Here is an 18,979-nt window from a genome sequence, read left to right as displayed (position 1 = left end):
GGTGCTTAGATATATAAAATAAATATATAAGTACCTAATTTTATATACATAGAACTAAACAAAAATAATATTAGCGAATGTTTTTATTGCCATCGATTATACGATATCGGTAGTCGCAATATTAATCGTAACGGATTGCCATAACTACCCAACCCCGCTACCATCACTAACCCAACGTTTGCGCCAAATTTTGTAAACATTGTATTTAATTTGTCTTATTGTACATTTAAAGTGTTATATTTTGTTGTGATCTGAAGTGTCGTCAACAGGTGAGTAACACCATGAGTTGTGCAAGTGAAATACCTAATAATGTGTGATATTTAGCCATGAACAGCAACAGGCACATTCGTCGATTTGTTAAAGAGGAGAAGGAGAAATAGTGGTGCAAAGGACTCCTACGTAAGTCTTTTTTCTTTGATATAAATATTTTAGTGAAATTTTCTTTCTTTTTAGATTAAAGCCATGAGATCGTTGTTGCTGCCAGAAGGGGGCTTAAAAAAACTTGGGGAGGGTTCTCACGGATGAGTTTGTTGTGGGATTTAATGTTGGCCTTTGGCCTTTCTGGAAAAAAAAGCCGTAAACTCCTTTACACATTTCTATGGTGCACTTCACGGTATGTTATTTTTATAACTGTATTTTTTATAATACACTTAGTTTCTTGATTCAATTTCAATCTATTTACTTAGAATGCCATCTGTCTTTAATCCTATTTCTTTCTGTCTTTTTCAGCTTTTCACTTTTAAAACATGGTTTGATGTAAAGAGGCTTGTATAACAAAATCTAAAAATATATATTTAAACCCATGCAGAGGGAATTATAATTTAGTCCAGAAGTTTGTTACGCAGTAAAGGAGACCTTTTCAAACCTATAAAGTAAATCCATTTAACCATGTCCGTCTGTCTGTCGGTTCAAGTTTCAAAAGCGTGAAATAAGTCTACATTTAACTGTTGGTTATTCTTATTTTATATTTATGCTTTTCTAGTCACAATTTTATTCCTGAAAGCTGCAAGGGTATTAAAACTTTGGCTTGCCGAAGTTAGTTTCTGTTCTCATTTTATTTTAAAACACTAAAATCTTATTTTTTTTTTAGATATTGTTTCAGAATCTGGTAATGCAGAAATATTGATTCCCAAGGCAATTCAATTGCAAAAGAAACGATTTTTTAAAAATAAATCCAAATCAAATAATAACAACAATGAGGCACTCAACAAAAACGTGTCAGCAGAGGAATTTGTTCAATAAATATAAATTAAAAAAATAGAAAAATTGTCTACTTATAATACAATAAATTAATTTAACAAAAAGTATTTTTTCTTGGGAAGTTTCATAGCATTCAGCTTTTTTGGTATTGAAAACACCAACCCCATTTCATATCCCTTTTCGCCACAAAAGGGACCGATAGGTGATCCCATTTAATACCCCTTTTCGCCACAAAAGGGACCGATAGGTGGTCCGATAGATGGTCCGATAGGTGGCCCCTTTTGTGGCGAAAAGGGGTATAATATGGGACCACCTATCGGTCCCTTTTGTGGCGAAAGGTAATGCAGAACTTCGCCATATGACCACCGCCTAGGACATGCCGTGGTAAAAGTGGATAGAAATTTACATTGCGGGTGGTATGAACGGGAGTTAGTCCCAAGCCCCCGGTGTATGGCGATTTCGCTAGTTCGGGACCAGTCCCGGCGAACTACAGGGAATATACCCTTTTACTCCACCAGTAACGGGTATATGAAATGACCGACACATGTGTGGGTTAAGTAGTTATTTATATATGTCACTTCTATTGGTGTCGCGAGCGAAAGTCTTGGTTTTTTTTATATATCTTAAAAACGAAAAATGTCCCAAAGTCAGCCGTAGCACATATTTTAGTGCTAATTAAGACCTTTAATTTGAGCATAGTGCTAAAAGAACAGAAGTCCTGGAAGATGGTTTTTTTCTCCTGCAAAGCGTACGAACGTCGCGTGCGACAGCAGAGAATTGCCCAAATTATTATTCTTGACAAAAAAATGCATTAATTCATTCATTAAATTATGCATGCCAAGTCGCGAAATGCTGGCACAATCCCTTAGGTCAAATACAAAATTTAACAAGAAATAAAGCTTCGGCAAGCCGAAGCTTATATACCCTTGCAGACCATTTCTATTATAAATATAGTAGTTCGATCTTTTAAAAATTAAAATCGAAATACGGATATATTTAAAGATATTCATATCCCAGAGTAGAAGAGAATGTAATAAAAATCCACAAAGATATAATTTTTTCCTGTTAATTTCCATTTAAAATTTCGACCGTGTAGTGATCTGTAGTGATCTGATTTTTTAAATATTTAATTCGAAATTCAGAAATATTTAAAAAATAATATTCGCAAGAGTAGAAGGTAATATTTGAAAAAATTCCGAAGCTATGATTTTTTTAACGTTTATTTTTTCGATTCTTCCTATGGGAGCTATAATATATTATAAGACCATTCCAGGCTCCTGGTAAATAACGCACCTCGTTCGGTTCATGTCGCTCCTTGATTCCCCCTGTGGCGGCGCTCCACTGTTGTTTTAAGCCTCCTTACAATGATTTGTGTATTGGGAAAATTTAAATGTCTTCAGCGAATGACTATCTTTTTAAAAGAGTTTGCTATTAGGTGTTGGAGCAATATGATGGTGCTTTTGAGAACGTGGAATGGTCTTAGCTTGGATGTAAGGTGTTGCTAACGTGTTGTTCTTCCTTAGAACTACATAAGTAGCAAGAAGTTATTGTCCCACGTTGAAATTTGTAGGGATTTATTTGTTATACAAAACTGCATTTTTCCTATTGGTTTTACCTAAAGGGGAACGGTCGTTCTCCCGGAATTCATGAAGAACGAAACTGTTCGTCTAATATAATTTAATGTATAACAACGAAAGACTGCTTTGTTTTTTAATGTTTTATTAAATTATGCAGGAAGTAATGGAGGTCCCATGACGAAACTTTTAGGAGCCTACAAGAATTATGTATAGAACATTATACTATTTTTTTATAAAGATTAAAAATGCCGATTTGCAGAAAACCGCAAATGAAAAATTTTTTTTTAAGTTTGGACCGTATTTTGCATTGGAACCATTATGGTTGTTATTTTCATCTGAAAGCTTGGCAAAAATAATAATTTTTGAGTATTTTTATTTATTTTTTTATACAGCGTAATTTAAAATTATAAATGAATTAAACAAAAAAATAGCAACGCCATATCTTCGCTTCTGTCAAATGGATTTTTTTTGAAACTTTTTTAAAAATCCTTTTTAAATGGTGTGAGTGTCATAAAAATTAGATATCGTTTTGAGACCATGAAGAAAATCTCGATACGTTTCACAAAGAATCACTCATATATAGTATAAACTACCTGCAATAGAAAGAAGACTTTTGGGAAAGTTTCATCCCGATAGCTCAAAAACTGAGAGACTACTAGTTTGCGTAGAGACAGACAGACGCAGAGACTTTATGGGGTCGGAAACGTCTCCTTCACTGAGTTGCAAACTTCTGACTAAAATCATAATACCCTCTGCAAAGGTAAAAAAATACGAACAATTCTGTATCTCCTCCTAAAGAAACACAGAATATTCTTTAAAAATTTCCTTTTATATTTAATTTGAAGAAAACAAATAATGCAGTGCAATGATAAGATTTTGCGGTGAAATGTTCTATGTGTTTGTATACTCACACTAATTTAATAACCATATATCAGTGAAAACAGCACATTTAATTCATTATTGATTCATGGGTGGCATAGGGCATATTGTACACTTGGTGCTATCCATAAAACTCGGTGGACCACCTGCGAAATAAATAAGAGAATAAAAAAGGTGGTGAAAAGGTTTAACTTTAAAGAGATCAAAATAAAAAAGTCCTAAATATCATTATCGCCTATTTCACAAAGACCTGACGACTCGACTCCCGCTTTGCATTTGTTTTTTCGCTGGATACCGATCTAGAAATAGTTGCACTCTACCTTTTATGTTCAGCTTACCATGCGTGGGGTTCAGGTGCCTGCTGACCGCATTGCCTTGGAGGTGGCTGTAGAGATTGGCCAGGGGGGGCAAATTGTATGGCGGTGGAGGCGGAGGAGGCATTGCCAAAGATTGCTGTTGTTGCTGGAGCTGGTGATGCTGGTTGCGTAAGTGCATGTATGCTGTAGACGTCGGCAGTGCAGAAAGCTGAATGGTTGATGTGGGCAGGTTCGGTGGTAGTGTGGGTGTGCTGGGTGGGGTATTTGATCCCTGACATGGGCTGTTCAAGTTGCGGGTCACCGCGTTGTTCGATATTTGCTGCAGCAACCGGCAGTCGGCTGCAGTATAGACTGGTGGGGATGGCTCGTGTTGATGCTGGTACTGCAAGTTATAATGCTGCTGCTGATGCACGTAACCGCTGTCACAGGAAGATATCGAACCTGTTGGGTGTGAAATGAGGGTAAAGAATATGTCTCAAATGGCGGCCATGAAATGGTGACCTTCCTTTAAGATTCATTTAATGGCACCACGAGTGGAAAGTGTGCATGTGTAAGCGTGCGCGTTTATTTTTAGCCGACAACCAACCAAGCCCAGTCCAACCACCAAAAACTATATTTTTCAAATGCAAGCGGGGAACTGAGTCTTAAGCGCAACTAACGATGTAAAAAAATGGCAACTAAAAAAAAGTTTCAATTTATTCGATTGCCTAGTATACCCTGAGACCTTCTATAGATTATATAAAACAACAAGAGAGAACGCTATAGTCGGCTGGGTGTCCCGACTATCTAATACCCGTCACTCAGCTAAAAGGAGTGCGAGGGAGATGAATATATAACCGATTGGTATAAATATACACAACAAAATTGCATTTATACTTTTCGGAAATCTTTACAGATGTGGGCGCCAGACACATTTTAAAATCTTTAGTGAGCGATTGTGAGCGTTAGAGGGGGCGTGGCGCCCGGCTGAAATACGCTTGCGCTGCGTAGGAAGCCCAAAAATATGGGTGGGAAATCTGAAATCAAATTAGCTTTTGTAGTTTTCGAGATCTCAGCGTTCATACAGACGGACAGACAGACAGACAGACAGACGGACAGACAGATATGGCTATATCGACTCGGCTAGTGACCGTGATCAAGAATATATATACTTTATAGAGTCGGAAACGTTTCCTTCTCCCTGTTACATACTTTTGCACGAATACAATATACCCTTTACTCTACGAGTGACGGGTATAACAAAAGAGAACGCTATTTTTTGAATGGAAAAAATCAGTAAAATTTTGTATGAAAAGGTGGAAAAAGCGGCTAAAATTGTAATTTTTAGCTATTTTCAAACAATCATAAAAAATACAAGGAAAAATTTTTTTGAAATTTTTTTTTTTGCAGTTATTATTAATTTTGAATGGGGAAAAACTTTGCATCAAAACATTTTTGTTTTAAGCCCCAGAATAAAAGTTGAAAATTTGACCCTCATAATAAATTTTCTAATTTTCTAACTTTTCAAAGGGTGCTTAATGGGTTAAAAACATTACACTTTGGGGAATTTGACCACTTTTTTTTTGGCCAAAACACATTTTTTTAAAGTCGTTAAACTAAAAATGTTTCTTTTAGAATACTTCAACAGAAGACCAATCTTCAATGTTACATTACAGGAATTACAATAGAGGGCGCCTCTGATAACTTACAGCTGTTATATCAGCTGTTGTATTTTGCTTTCACAAGCAACAGAAATTCGACGCAACGCTGAGGCTATTTAATTGCTAAAAAGAAGGGTTTTAAAAAATTCTAAGTGGAATTTTTTGAAATAATTGAAAGGATGGTACTTTGCTCTAAGTATTTTTGTGATTAAGCAATCCAAATTAATCGTGGTTTTCTTGAAATCAATTATTTTTGTGACCGGTCTAACACGAATTTTTTAAAAGAAAACAAATTTTTTAATAGAGATACAAAGCAAGTCCAGCGGAGTCCATCCATCAAACCTTTGGGAATTAAAAAGAAAGGAATTATCTCAAAAATGAATGTAGTCAGAAAATACACTTTTTACGATTCTTTGAGAAATTTAGTTTTTTAGATCATAACCTCAAATTTTGCAAATGCTCCTATGTTTGCACTGTGGAAGAAAGATATCAATGGACTTTAATTTGAAATGTGTACTAATGTAAGGCAAAAACACTTATCGCTACCATTGGACAATTAAAGCGGACTTAAGAGGTTGTAAAAATAAAAATAAAGCTATAACACGGTACTCAACAAGTTTAATGAATTTATCTCTAAAAATAGCAAAGTTGATCTGATCAATTTTATGGCAGCTATATGATATAGTTGTCCGATCCGAAAGGTATTCATACAAAATATGAGTTGTGGTAAATAAAAACGATTGCGAAAGTTTTACTTTTATATCTTTAAAATTGAGGAAGCTATTAATATTGGCCAAAAAAGTGATCAAATTTCCCATAGTGCATTGTTGTGTCATTTAAACGGAATTGAAGTGCTCTTTCTATAGGAGCCAAAATGTTTCTATTATAAGTTCAAAATATGAGAAGATTTAACTTTAAAATTTGTCAAAATAATTATGCCGACTATTGTACTGTCCTCCTAACTGGCCACGATGAACATCAAATTGTATTCAACAAGAGCCCTTTCGCGTTTTTGCAATATTTATAACCCCTATCATCGTTTATAATTCTATTTGCAAATCAACTTCTATCCCGATATTAACAACTACAATTGAAACATTTTCAGATATTCTTAGTTTCTGCCGTTATTTTCTTTGTCTTTGCTTTATGTGATTTCCTCGTGAACTCACATTTTTTTGGTAAAATGATAAGGGGTCCCGCGTGTAGCAAGCTCGTGCTTGATGGTTTTAAGCCATTTGTTTTCTCATAGTGTATAATGTTTACTGCTCATAGTGCATAAACCTTCAGCATATATTTTTTGTATTTGGGCATTTTGCCGATAATAAAAAAATACTTCGATTATAACACTAGTTTACAAAATAATATTCTTGGAGTGGTCAACAGCAATTGATTGCAAATTCTGTTATGCTGGAGCCCTAGATCACAAAAATACCGTCCGTCTGTCTGTCCGTTTCTACGCAAAGTATATAAGTCGGAACCGATCGGTTCCGGACAACTATATCTTATAGATTCCATAGGAAGGATCGAAAAAAAAACAAGAGAGAACGCTATAGTCGGGTTGTTGTCCCGACTATCTAATACCCGTCACTCAGCTAAAGGGAGTGCGAACGCTGTGTTGGGTTGGTGTCCCGACTAATAATCGTAACTCAGCTAAAGGGAGTGCGAGGGAGATAGATATATAATTTTTGATTGCGTATAACTTTTTAATGAATGTTCCGATTTGAAAAATGTCTTCTACATTTCGATAGGTATAAATATACACAACAAAATTGCATTTATACTTCTCGGAAATCTTTAAAGATGTGGGCGCAGGACCCATTTTAAAATCGTTAGTGGGCGATTGTGGGCGTTAGAGGGGGCGTGGCGCTCGGCTAAAATAAACTTGCGCTGCGTAGGAAGCCAAAGAATATGTGTGGGAAATCTCAACCTTCTAGCTTTTGTAGTTTCTGAGATCTCAGCGTTCATACAGACGGACAGACAGACAGACAGACAGACAGACAGACAGACAGACGGACAGACGGACAGACGGACATGGCTAGATCGACTCGGCTAGTGACCCTGATCAAGAATATATATACTTTATGGGGTCGGAAACGCTTCCTTCTAGCTGTTACATACTTTTGCACGAATCTAGTATACCCTTTTACTCTACGAGTAACGGGTATAACGATAAAAAAATAATGGTTCGGTGTTTTTTGAAATATTACCTTCTACTCTTGGAAATATTATTTTTTAAATATTCATGAATTTCGAATTAAATAATTAAAAAACCGGACGACTATATCATAAAGCTGCCATAGGAACGATCGGAAAATTAATGGGAAAGTAAAAGGAAATAAATTTTGGCTTCTTTGGTTTTTATTGTATTGTTTTCTACTCTAGGATATGATTCTTTTTAAATATTTCCGAATTTCAATTTTAATTTTATTAAAATCGGACGACTATATCATATAGCTGCCATTGAAACGATCGAAGAATTATTTGGAAACAAATTATAGCTCCGTTGATTTTTATCAGGGACCGTAAATAATCATTATTTGAGATTTTTATTTTAAAAGGCCTACTGAGGTTGTACTTAAAACAGCGTATTCTTTAGAAGTTAATGGTAACAGTAATTGTAATGCACCTGGTGCTAATAATTAAGCTATTTACCATTTATGTATATTTAAATAAATGTTCTATACATTACCTTACATTTTTAAAGATGTAAGTCTGAGTCTAAGTTTCATACAAACGGTCCCAAAAATCGGTTTTTGAAGCACCGGAAAAATTTATTTTCAGTCGAGAACGGTCAACCGAAAACCGAAACAAACTGAAACAAAGTGTTTCGCTCAGACCAAAACCAAATTTTTTAATTGTTTCGGTTTTGTTTAGACCGAGACAGCAAACGAAAAAACGATCAACTGTTTTTAACAGCCTCTTCCCATAGAGTCCATCCGTTTGAAACGGTTGGGATTTTTGACGAATGTGAAACTCGTGTTCCCACAGAACTCCATCCACCATCTACCATCCAATAACAGCTGACTGAAGAGCAGTTGCTCAGCTCAACATTAACGAAGGGGGATTTCAACTCGGGAAAACTGTCGTAAAATTGCGCTCTCCTAATTATATCCGTTACTCGTAGAGTAAAAGGCAAAAGTATGTAACAGGTAGAAGGAAGCGTTTCCGACCCTACAAACTATATATATTCTTGATCAGGATCACTAGCCGAGTCGATCTAGCCATGTCCGTCTGTCCGTGTGTCTGTCTGTATGAACGCTGAGATCTTGGAAACTATAAAAGCTAGAAGATTGACATTTTGCATGCAGATTCTAGGAGTTCCTACGCAGCGCAAGGGTGCAACGCCCCCTCTAACGCCTACAATAGCTTATATACGATTTTAAAAATTGCAATATTTTGGAAAAGTAAAAATGCAGTTTTATTGTGTTTATCAATACCTATCGAAATGTAGAAGAAATTTTTTAAATCGGACCTATCGTTAAAAAGTTACCATCTCCTTCGCACTCCCTTTAGCTGAGTAACGGGTATCTGATAGTCGGGGCACCCGACTATAGCGTTCTCTCTTGTTTGACTGTAGAATAATACAATAATTAGATTAAGAAAATAGTTTAAAAACATATCTGAACGTTTATAACATATCCTACAACGAGTATGCATACATATTGCTGACTGGGGGGAGCCTAACCTCCCGTACCCAACACTCCGCTCTTACAACGCCTCTGCCTAGCCAATATTAATATGAAAAATTTGTAAACAAAATCAAATTTATACTGTTTTTGGTAAATTATAGCAACTTTGGAACTTTATAGGAGTACAAAGTACACTTTTACTTAATATTAGTTATATTTACACTTGACACTTTGCTGCAAACATTGATGTTTTCGTACGCACATTTTGGCCCACACATAGCAACCTGCTCGCGAACGCTTTTCCGCTCATAACAAACTACAAATAATTCAAAAAGACCCAAAAAACAATGAGCTGAAGCATTATTTCATTTTTTTCCGCCATCGATTTGATTTGTTCTCGCAGTCATCGTTCCAATTTTCACAGTCAAGAAGATGAATTCAGAGTTGCACCGAGAAAACATCGCCTAACTATCGCATAAAAGAGCCCGTCAAAGTCCGTCAAAATTTGATGGCGGACTAACTGGGAAATTTTCGGAACTGCAAAACCTTACGGACCATCCGTTCAACGGATGGTAGATGGTGGATGGAGCTCTGTGGAAACAAAAACGGTCCAAAGTTTGGTACAGCATCGCCGCAGGCAGTCAAAAAGATGCTATCGCTGTCAGAGTCATCCAAAATTCGTCCACACCATCCGTTCAACGGATGGTAGATGGTGGATGGAGCTCTGTGGGAAGACCCTATTACATGCTCTATTTTGAAGGAATTTTTAGAAATAAAATGTATTTTATAATTTAGCTATTTTTTGACCCGGCTGCCGTCACCACTCATTTTGGTTTACATGTCGCCGCCTATGATAAATCAAATAAAAACACCTCTTAACGAGGTAAAAAACTAGTGACGATCGCACCTTCAACGTACAAAAGTTTTGATATCAACTTTTGTGACGAAAAATGATTTTAGATGCAACTAAATAAGTACGCTACCTAAAATTTACTCGTTCGGCCCGCTTTAGTAAATATTTAATATCTACACGAAAGTTTTCTGTTGTATCGTGCCGCTAAAGTTCCAAAAGTCGTAGAACAAAAAATTGCTATATGGAACTCTTAAGTGCAAATTTACTGATTCCATGACCCTAAAATACAGTTCGGATACCCTCACACAAAATTCAATACTCAGGGAGCGTTAGTAGTTCGAGCTGGCAAAAGTGGCTATTTTCGTATAAAAATAACTTTTAAACGTGACTTTTTACAGTAATGTGTTATATACCAAAATTTAAGGAATCTCAAGGGCTATATAATTTAAAGTTTTAAAGAAAATCGTTAGAGCCGTTTTTGAGAAAAATAAAAAAAAAGCTTAAAAAAAGTTTTAAAAAATGGTCTTTTGTTCATATCTATTACATTTACACAAATTGCATTTAGAAGGCGTTTATAGCAGGGACCGAAAATAACTGTTATTGTAAATTTTTCATACAAAAAAATCACGCACTTAGAAGGGTCCTAAAAATTTTTTAAATACACCACAATTTTTATTAGCCATTGTAGTTTACAAATCCGTAATGATTTTTATTTTTGGATTTTTATAATAAAACTCAAAAAATAACTGTTATTTTTTGATTTTTATGAATAACAGTTATTCCCTTGACATTTTTGAAAAATGAAATAATTAAAAAAACATGATACCCGTGCTTTATATAACTTACTAAAAATTTGTTAAGAAAGGCAACCGCGCATATTTTATACCTATATTTTTTTAAAATTTGTTTTACCCACAAAATCGCCATAAATCAAGTTTGAGTTTTATTTTTGATCACGACGAATAACTGTTATTTGTCAACTTTTTTTATAAAACTCAAAAAATAACAGTTATTCTTTGAGTTTTACTTTACAAATCAGAAAATAACTGTTAAAGTGTGATTTTTAAAATAAAACTTATAACAGTTACGTTCCCTGGTTTATAGCATTTAAAAATACCTTTCAAACGAGATGCAGCACAAGTCTGTTGCTTTAGTAGTATAGAAGTTACGGATTTCAGAATTTTAGCTATTTATAGCTGTTTTCTCGCTAAACTAGCGAGTTTTTCCAAAAGTGGTAGAACAAAAGTTTTTTATATCGATGTGATGAACGTTATATCAAATTTTCAAAACTTAAAAAACATGTTTTGGACAAATTGACAAACTGACAAACAGAATTAAATTTTCATTTTGGGAAGACGAAGAAAATCTTATTTTGGCTATAACTTTTGAACGGAGCGTCGGATTTTATCATATGTCCCCTCATTCGACGGGTATTTTCAATAGAAACACAACTAAAACATTGCGAGGGGGCATTATTCCCCACCGGCCCCAACAGCTAAAAATTTCGAAATTTGCACTTTTTCACTTTCACCGCTCTCTCTCCCAAGCCAATTGATTTTCTTAAAGTCTTGGTATGCAATCCTTTAAGTTTTTGCAATACCTTTCGATTGGTGTATTACTCATTACGATCGGACTATCACAGCAGATTTTCAATTTTGCGGCTATATAAAAGTAGTCGCCTTCGCACACTTCGAAAAATGCTAAAATTGGCCAACTTTGCGGAGCTCTCAGAGGCAAATGGATAAATGGTTTGATTCGATGTTAAAGTTTTTTAAAAGATACACTCTTTATCTTTCAAACCCCATACTTAGAATAATTTTACAATTTTTTTTAAGGCAGAAAAAAATTTCAGAAAACATAGTCGAAAAACTTAAAAACATACAGCTGCGGTCAAAATAGTAGCAGTGTTGCCGCCCTGTGTTTTAAAAAAATTGATGTTGTAATTTTTTGTATCCAATTAGTCTAATAGTAAAATTATAATCAATACAATATTACCAGGAAAAGATCAATTACAACAACAAACTTTTAAATACACAGGGCGGCAACACTACTACTATTTTGACCGCAGCTGTATGTTTTTAAGTTTTTTGACTATGTTTTCTAGAACTTGTTTCTGCCTTAAAAAAAATCTTAAAAATTTTGTAAGTATGGGGTTTAAAAGATAAAGGGTGTATCTTTTAAAAAACTTTAACATCAAATCAAACAATGCATCCGTTTGCCTCTGAGAGCTCTGGAAAGTTGGCCAATTTCAGCATTTTTCGAACTTTGAGGTCCTTTTGCTAAGAATTCTTGCGTCGGGGAACCTTTTGAAAAACGCAGTTTAACTTGGGAGTTCGTAACGAATCCAAAAATATAGCATCCATCGAGGTAAATTTAAAAAGCACTAAAAATGCTGCACAGTGTAATATATCCCGGCTCATATACACCCAAATGCGCCAGTTTTCGTTTCATTTTAAAGTCAATAGATCAGAGCTTAACTTTGTCATACAGATCATTATGATTGGAAAAGTGATGGCAGCCCAGCAGCTCGACAAAGATGAAAAATGTGTTTTTTGGTCGACTGTAAGTCGGCTGTATATATCGTAAAAACTACAAATAAATCCGTTGAAAAATCATAATGCGTACAAACTTAAAGTTTACATCCTACCGAATAAAAGAAGCCGGATATGGCCCAAATCCATAAAAAATTGGATTTATGGTGAATTTTTAAAGTTTGGATTTTTCAACTTTTTTTTGGTTGACAGAGTCGAAATTTAAGACTTATCATAGGCGGCGACATGTAAACAAAAATGAGTAGTGACGGCAGCCGGGTCAAAAATTAGCTAAGTTTAAAAGCTAGAAAATTATAAAATAAATTTAGTTTCTAAAAATTCACTCTAAAATATTAAAATTGCTTGCGTTATGACTGTGTGTATTTTTAATTAAGTACTGTCCATTTGGATAATTCATTCTTATAAAAGAAGTAACCTTAATTTCAAAAATTAAATTCACTTTAATTCTCGCTTTTAAATATCTTATTTATCTATTTAGTTACGCGGCTGCCAACACCAATTATTTTTATTTACATGCCGCCGCCTATGATAAATCTTAATATTTGACTCTGTCAAACAAAAAAAACGGAATAATCTGAACTTTAAAAATCCAATATATCCAATCCGATATATACAGCCGACTTACAGTCGACCAAAAAACACATTTTTCATCTTTGTCGAGCTGCTGGGTTGCCATCATTTATACAATCATAATTATCTGTATTGCAAAGTTAAGCTCTGATCTAGTGACTTTAGCATGAAACGAAAACTGGCGCATTTGGGTGCATATGAGACGGGATATAGGAAGAAATTTGAAAAAGTCAGAAATTTAACATTTTGAACTTAAAAAAATTTGAAAAAAAACTGTGCCATCGAAAAAAAATTAGTGGTATTTTTGTGATCTAGGGCTCCAACACTAACAGAATTTGCATCAATTGCTGTGAAACATTTTGGCTGTAAACTAGTGTAATCGAATTATTGGTAGGAATATAGAACTACAACTTTAGAAACGTAGTAAAATTTTTGTTTGAATGCTCTTTTCTCCGACCTCTTTTAAATAGTTTTTAAAAACATAAGGAAAAATGTGAAATATAGCAAAAGTTAAAAATGCTACATTAAGCTAAGCTGAGGCTACGGCAAAAGAAAGATTACAATAACAAGCATTACTTATTAAAACGTTACAAATCCCTGCTTGCCTTTTCTCTATAACACAACAAAAGATAGTCATATTTACCATTATCTAGCGGCAAAATAAACAATACATATTCCCAATATGCAGAAATAAATAACCCTTTTTTCCAAGCATACTTATTATCTGGTTTTAGTAACAACTAATAGCAAACGTTTAGTAGATGCCTAACTACAGATTTGAAGTAGGGCACTTACCGGAAGTTACGGATTTGCGCAACGGTAAATCGCGAAACGTAGTCACACTACTGCTCTCGAGAGACAAATCAAGCGAAGGTAATGGCGGCGGCGGAGCTGGGGTATCCGAGTGCGATCGCTCGTGAATTGCGCGTGCGGGTAATATGTTCCCTGCGTCCGTGATAAATAAGCAAACATTAATTGGATAAATACAATAAAAATCAGGAAAAATTGTTCATCAACCTACCTGCCGATGCTAGACGTCTATGGGAGCAGGGACTAGGACTCGGCGTGCACTGCGCATTGCCCACGACACTTGGCGCTGGCGAAGTGACTCCTCCCGCCAATGGTGTGCTGAAGCCATGCGCAGCATGCATGTGATGTAGAGGCGGAATAACTCCACCCATAACGGAACCGTGACGCGGCACAAACGGCTGGTGTGGACGAATTTTGGATGACTCTGACAGCGATAGCATCTTTTTGACTGCCTGCGGCGATGCTGTACCAAACTTTGGACCGTTATTGTTTATCTGTCTCCTTTGATGATCACTAGTGGAACTCGTCGAACTGGTAGTCGAAAGAGTAGGCGAACTTGGATGCCTCTTACGCAACGAAAGAGACGAGTTCGGTGCCGAACTGGAGCTGGTATGAGAGTATATGCTCAATTGGTCGCCGGCATTTAGACTGGAACTGCCTCCGCCACCTCCGCCTGTGCTGACTCCTCCACTGATGCTGCTTCCGCCTCCGCTTCGGTGCGAGGTGTTGCCGTGCGAGATGCTGCCCGAGTAGGTGGAACCGTGCGCCGGTTCGCATTCTAATGAAAATTTGTGCAGAAGGTCCTCGTCACTGAGTATTTTGAGGCTATTGAGGTATGCTTTTACCCGACGCACCATCTGCGCCTCCTCAAACATCTTCTTGGGGTTAGGCGCCGCCGCCGACTTTTTACGCCGCTTGATAGTTGCCTGGCCGGCGTTGGACGCGATAACTGTTCCGGCGGCAGCGTTGCTCTGCGAGGCAGACATTTGATTGAGAGAAAATAGTGCGTTGGATGGAGATTGTCCTTTGAGCTCAAGGATGGACAGTAAATCGTACGGTGAACTGCACATGTGGGTAAGGAGACGTACCTCCTTGGCCAGCATTCGCAGCTTCTCAAAGTTGATTAGACCATCCACTCTTGTATCATTGCCCAGGTGTATAAAGGTGAGATCCTTCTTGACGATCGGATAGAAAGGTATGATGGGATGCTGAGCCAACAGCTCGGCGGACACTAGTTGCCGATACTTGCTCATGTTGCGAGAGGGATCCATAAGGTCTTGTAGGTCGTTAAACAACCTTTGGTATTTGGAAGGCAATTTTTCCCACGTAAGACGCAGCCGTGAAACAGCACCGTGTCCCAAGCCAGAAACGATTGCAAACATGGAATTAAAGTTACGGCACTCTTTGCAATGGCGGGCAATCTTGATGAACTGCTTAACTATTTTCATGCGACGAACGATGTTGTGCTCGGCGCAAATCTCACTCACCACCCAGAACATTTCGCGATTGACCAGCTCAGCAAATTTGCTGAGCATGGGCACTCCGTAGCGAGAGCGTAACTCGAAGAGTTCGTCCACATATTCAGTGGACTCGATCTGGCGAAAATTTGCGAAGTCCTGTAGAGTCAATTGAATGGCCAGTTCGTATGCGTTAAGCTGCAGGAAGTGCACACTAGACTCGCGAACTAGCTCTAAGGCCAGTTCGTCTGGAACTAACGGCTCGGTGCTATCGTTTAGTTTGAGATAGTAGCGTGCCGCAAAGCTTATTCGCTCTGCCAAATTCTGCAGCTGATCGGGCAGCCGGCGCTGCTTTACCATCCCTCCGTCGCCTACACTTACTTCGCATAGCGAAAAATTTGAACTTGGGTCGTGAATTCCAAACTCCTGAAGTGTTAGCATTACAACCTCATGGGCCGTTGTCTCCTTGTAGATAAGCACGTATTTGCATGTCTGGTCTGCCTTGTATACCTTTAGCACGTGATCCGGAAAGTCGGGGAGAAGGTGCGATTGTGTCGAATTTGTGGTTAAGGTACTAGTCGCTGATGGCCGGTGAATATGGGCACCCAGGTAGTTTACCTGTAACCTTCCGTCATCATTTCCCCCCGTTTCACTACCTCCTTCATAGTTGAGGCTAGTTAAATCAGGATTTGATTGGGATTGGTAGAGTCGGCCACTCCCACTAATTGTACAGCCGTTGATCGAGGACTGATTTGAACTACTGCATGAGGTGGCTGCAGAGAGTTTTGACTTGGGATCGTTTAGCAGCGTATCCGAGGAATCATTTAGGCTGCTTCCGTGATGTTGTTTATTGAGCAAGTTCATCTTTGCTAGCGCCTTCTGCAAACGCCGTTTGGGCGCCAAAGTCATAAAACCGCCCTTCGTGTCGTGGTGATCCGAATTTGAGGTGGTACCGGATCCAGACGACTTTTTAGCCGAGCTATTGTTAACGGTTTGCAGGAGCTGCTGCATAAAGTTGGAGGCCATGTTTCCAGTCCCACACACGGGCGGGGTTTGCGGTGGAGCGCAGTCCGGCTGGTCGAGTAGCATATCCACGGAACTAAGTCGCACCATATGAGCTCGATTTGACGCGTTAACGCTGGATAATTCATCGGTGGTGCTATCCGAGCGACCGTGCAGCTTTGCTATATCATTGGCGCAGATACGGCGCGGGCTTCTTAAAGACTTGAAGCTTCCGCTGCCCGCAGAAATACTTCCAGATCCAGCGGTACCGCAGCCATGCTCAAGAGCCTGCATAATCTCTTTGAAACCAAGTAGATTGCTCTTTACACTGATACTTAAGTGTGTGGTACCTGTGAGGATTTCGAGAGCTCTCTTGCTAGTCACATGGTCCAGAGACTGGCCATTTACTTCATGGATCTGATCGCCGCGCTTAAGTCCTACATCTTGGGCCTTAGAACTTGGTTCAACGTGTGAAATGTATATGCCGACAGCTGCGTTTCCTGTGGCTGCGGCCACTCCCCGAAGCTCATAGCCGCCTACGATGCGGAAGTTGAGCGGCTCGTCGCGTGAGGATCGAGCAAGAGTACAGCTGCGCATTCGGGCCTTTGCGGCACAGGCTATGTGCAAAAGACGCAGTTGGCTTAGTAACTTTTTTCTCTCGAGAAGTGCTTCAAAGACTTCCAAAAACTCCATCATTTCATAGTCCGCTTCAAAGTCGGTAAAGTGGTTGTTCACCCAAAGAAGTACCACGCGTGTTACGCGATCCCGCAGTTCTTGCGTCTTATGTGTATCCACCTGATCTAGGTCAAACCATTGCAACAACTTGCTGGTCACCTCTTGCGGGTTATTAATAAAGATGCGATGTGTGAGCAAAAAGTCCTCCACATATGTTGGGTCGGTCATTGAGTTTTCTTCGACCAGCTGCTGTAGCAGCCGCTCCGGAGTGCCACGAATTACGACGTGACCGCGTTTCATATTTAGCGAAGCAGAAGCTCCTGTTGTCGACCCGCCACCACCAGCAGAGTCGGTGCCGCCGCTTCCAATGGATCGCAACTCCGTGACCATAACCACAAACCCATTGTCGTCTTCATGTCGACGTGTATTCTCCTCACCTTGATGTTGAATACGGTAGTAGTCCGTCTGCGTGATGCACACAAACTGACAGTCGTCGCACTTGGTTCGCATCACACCTCTGTGGTACAGCTTGTCCATAGTGGGAAGGATGCCAAAAGAGTCTCCCATCTGCAGTTCTTCGCGACTGCCGTGTGCATGCTCGATTTCTACTGCTCCATTTATTAGCACCGACCATGAGTCTAGTTCTTCACCATCTGACATTACCACTGTTCCGGCCTTGTCCACCACGGCAAATACCATCACGGAACACAGCGCTCGTCGTACGGCTAGTGTGATGTTTGTAAACGCTTTCAAACCCTGCGTAAACTCGAGCAGCACTTCCACATCCTCCTCGCTGCGCTCCGCCGGATCCTTCTCCAGGCAGTCACGGACTGCATCACGAACAGTTAGACTCTGCATTGATATAAAATGTGAAAGGTATATTTAAATAAAAAAGAATAGATCCTGGCCGGACAATTAACCCATTTGATTGACACCTTGAAGTGCACCGAATTTATAAATTAACAGGACAGAATGCTCAAGTATCTCTACCATTAGATACCCGTTACTCAGCTAACCAACTTTAAAGCAAGAACTAAATCTGATGACCAATTATAAAATTGGCGCCACCTACCGAAAGGCAGTGGTAACTGGCCATGCAAGGCATAGTAGCATCATTCTAGAATTAAAACTGTGGGAGCCACCGTTTTTTACGGTTTGTGAACGTTGCTTGATCACAATCTTCTAGCCCTAATTGTTTTCAAGATCTCAGCGTTCATACGGACAGACAGGCGGACATGACTAGATCGACTCGGGTGGTGACTCTGATTAAGAATATATATACTAGAAAGATAAGATTAACCATAAAGATTCGCTCACAATAACTCCCACAATCGTCTTAAAGGACATTAAAAAGGGCTGGCGCCAAAATCAGTACATATTTTGCAAAAGTGTAAATTTGCAATTTTGTTTGGTCCGGATTTCGAAATTATCCGGTCCATTTATTAAAAAGTTAAAAAGTTATTCAAGTTAATAATTTTCCGCTCGACGCTGACGCATAGAAATTTTCGATTATTTACCTTAAAATTCAAATGTTAATATGAAGTTAGTAACTTGGATAAAATAGTAAACTTCTGATATAAAAAACAGTTTCTAACGTGTGAAAATTGTGACCATATTCTGGAAGCAATGTCGAGCGGCAGTTTTCTTCAGTTGTCCACATCAACCCCGAGGGTTTAACAAGGTTTAACAAGGTACATAAGTTCTGATTTCAAATTTTGTGACAAAAAATGCTTGTACATTCGACTAATTTAATATATTTTCTTTGGAGTGCACAGTGGTCGGGCTTGTATGGAGCAGCGGCCATAAATACCTATAGAT

General features: G+C 38.2%; 1 protein-coding gene and 1 long non-coding RNA gene across 15 annotated transcripts in view; one reads left to right on the top strand and one right to left on the bottom strand.

The window, feature by feature from the left end:
* The window catches only part of PDZ-GEF (PDZ domain-containing guanine nucleotide exchange factor), a 152,485-nt gene that overhangs the window by 118,790 nt on the left and 14,716 nt on the right, over positions 1-18,979 (bottom strand). For 8 of the 11 annotated variants that reach the window (XR_011417777.1, XR_011417778.1, XR_011417781.1 and 5 more), the window contains exons 4-7: positions 14,239-18,013; positions 14,013-14,162; positions 3,995-4,414; positions 3,689-3,802 (exon numbers count right to left, since the gene is read on the bottom strand). Coding sequence is in view for 7 of the 11 variants with exons in the window: in XM_070212326.1 (XP_070068427.1) it covers positions 3,735-3,802; positions 3,995-4,414; positions 14,013-14,162; positions 14,239-18,013 (4,413 nt within the window). In the remaining 4 variants the exon portion in view is untranslated. The remainder of the gene's footprint in view (positions 1-3,688; positions 3,803-3,994; positions 4,415-14,012; positions 14,163-14,238; positions 18,014-18,979) is intronic. The other 3 variants (XM_070212349.1, XM_070212346.1, XM_070212338.1) reach the window with 1 other exon arrangement.
* Positions 21-1,307, top strand: LOC138913592 (uncharacterized). Of its 4 annotated transcripts, none has more exons than XR_011419383.1 (5): positions 21-269; positions 325-399; positions 454-613; positions 730-764; positions 1,091-1,307. It is a non-coding gene; the product is annotated as an uncharacterized lncRNA (long non-coding RNA). The 4 variants fall into 4 exon arrangements; XR_011419382.1 differs by having other exon boundaries at positions 22-269; positions 730-756; XR_011419381.1 differs by lacking the exon at positions 730-764 and having other exon boundaries at positions 28-269.

The sequence above is a fragment of the Drosophila takahashii genome, chromosome 2L (assembly GCF_030179915.1).
Source record: "Drosophila takahashii strain IR98-3 E-12201 chromosome 2L, DtakHiC1v2, whole genome shotgun sequence".
NCBI classification, from domain to species: Eukaryota; Metazoa; Arthropoda; class Insecta; order Diptera; family Drosophilidae; genus Drosophila; species Drosophila takahashii.
The sequence above is the reverse complement of the archived record's forward strand: the minus strand, read 5'-3'. Positions and strand labels throughout refer to the sequence as shown.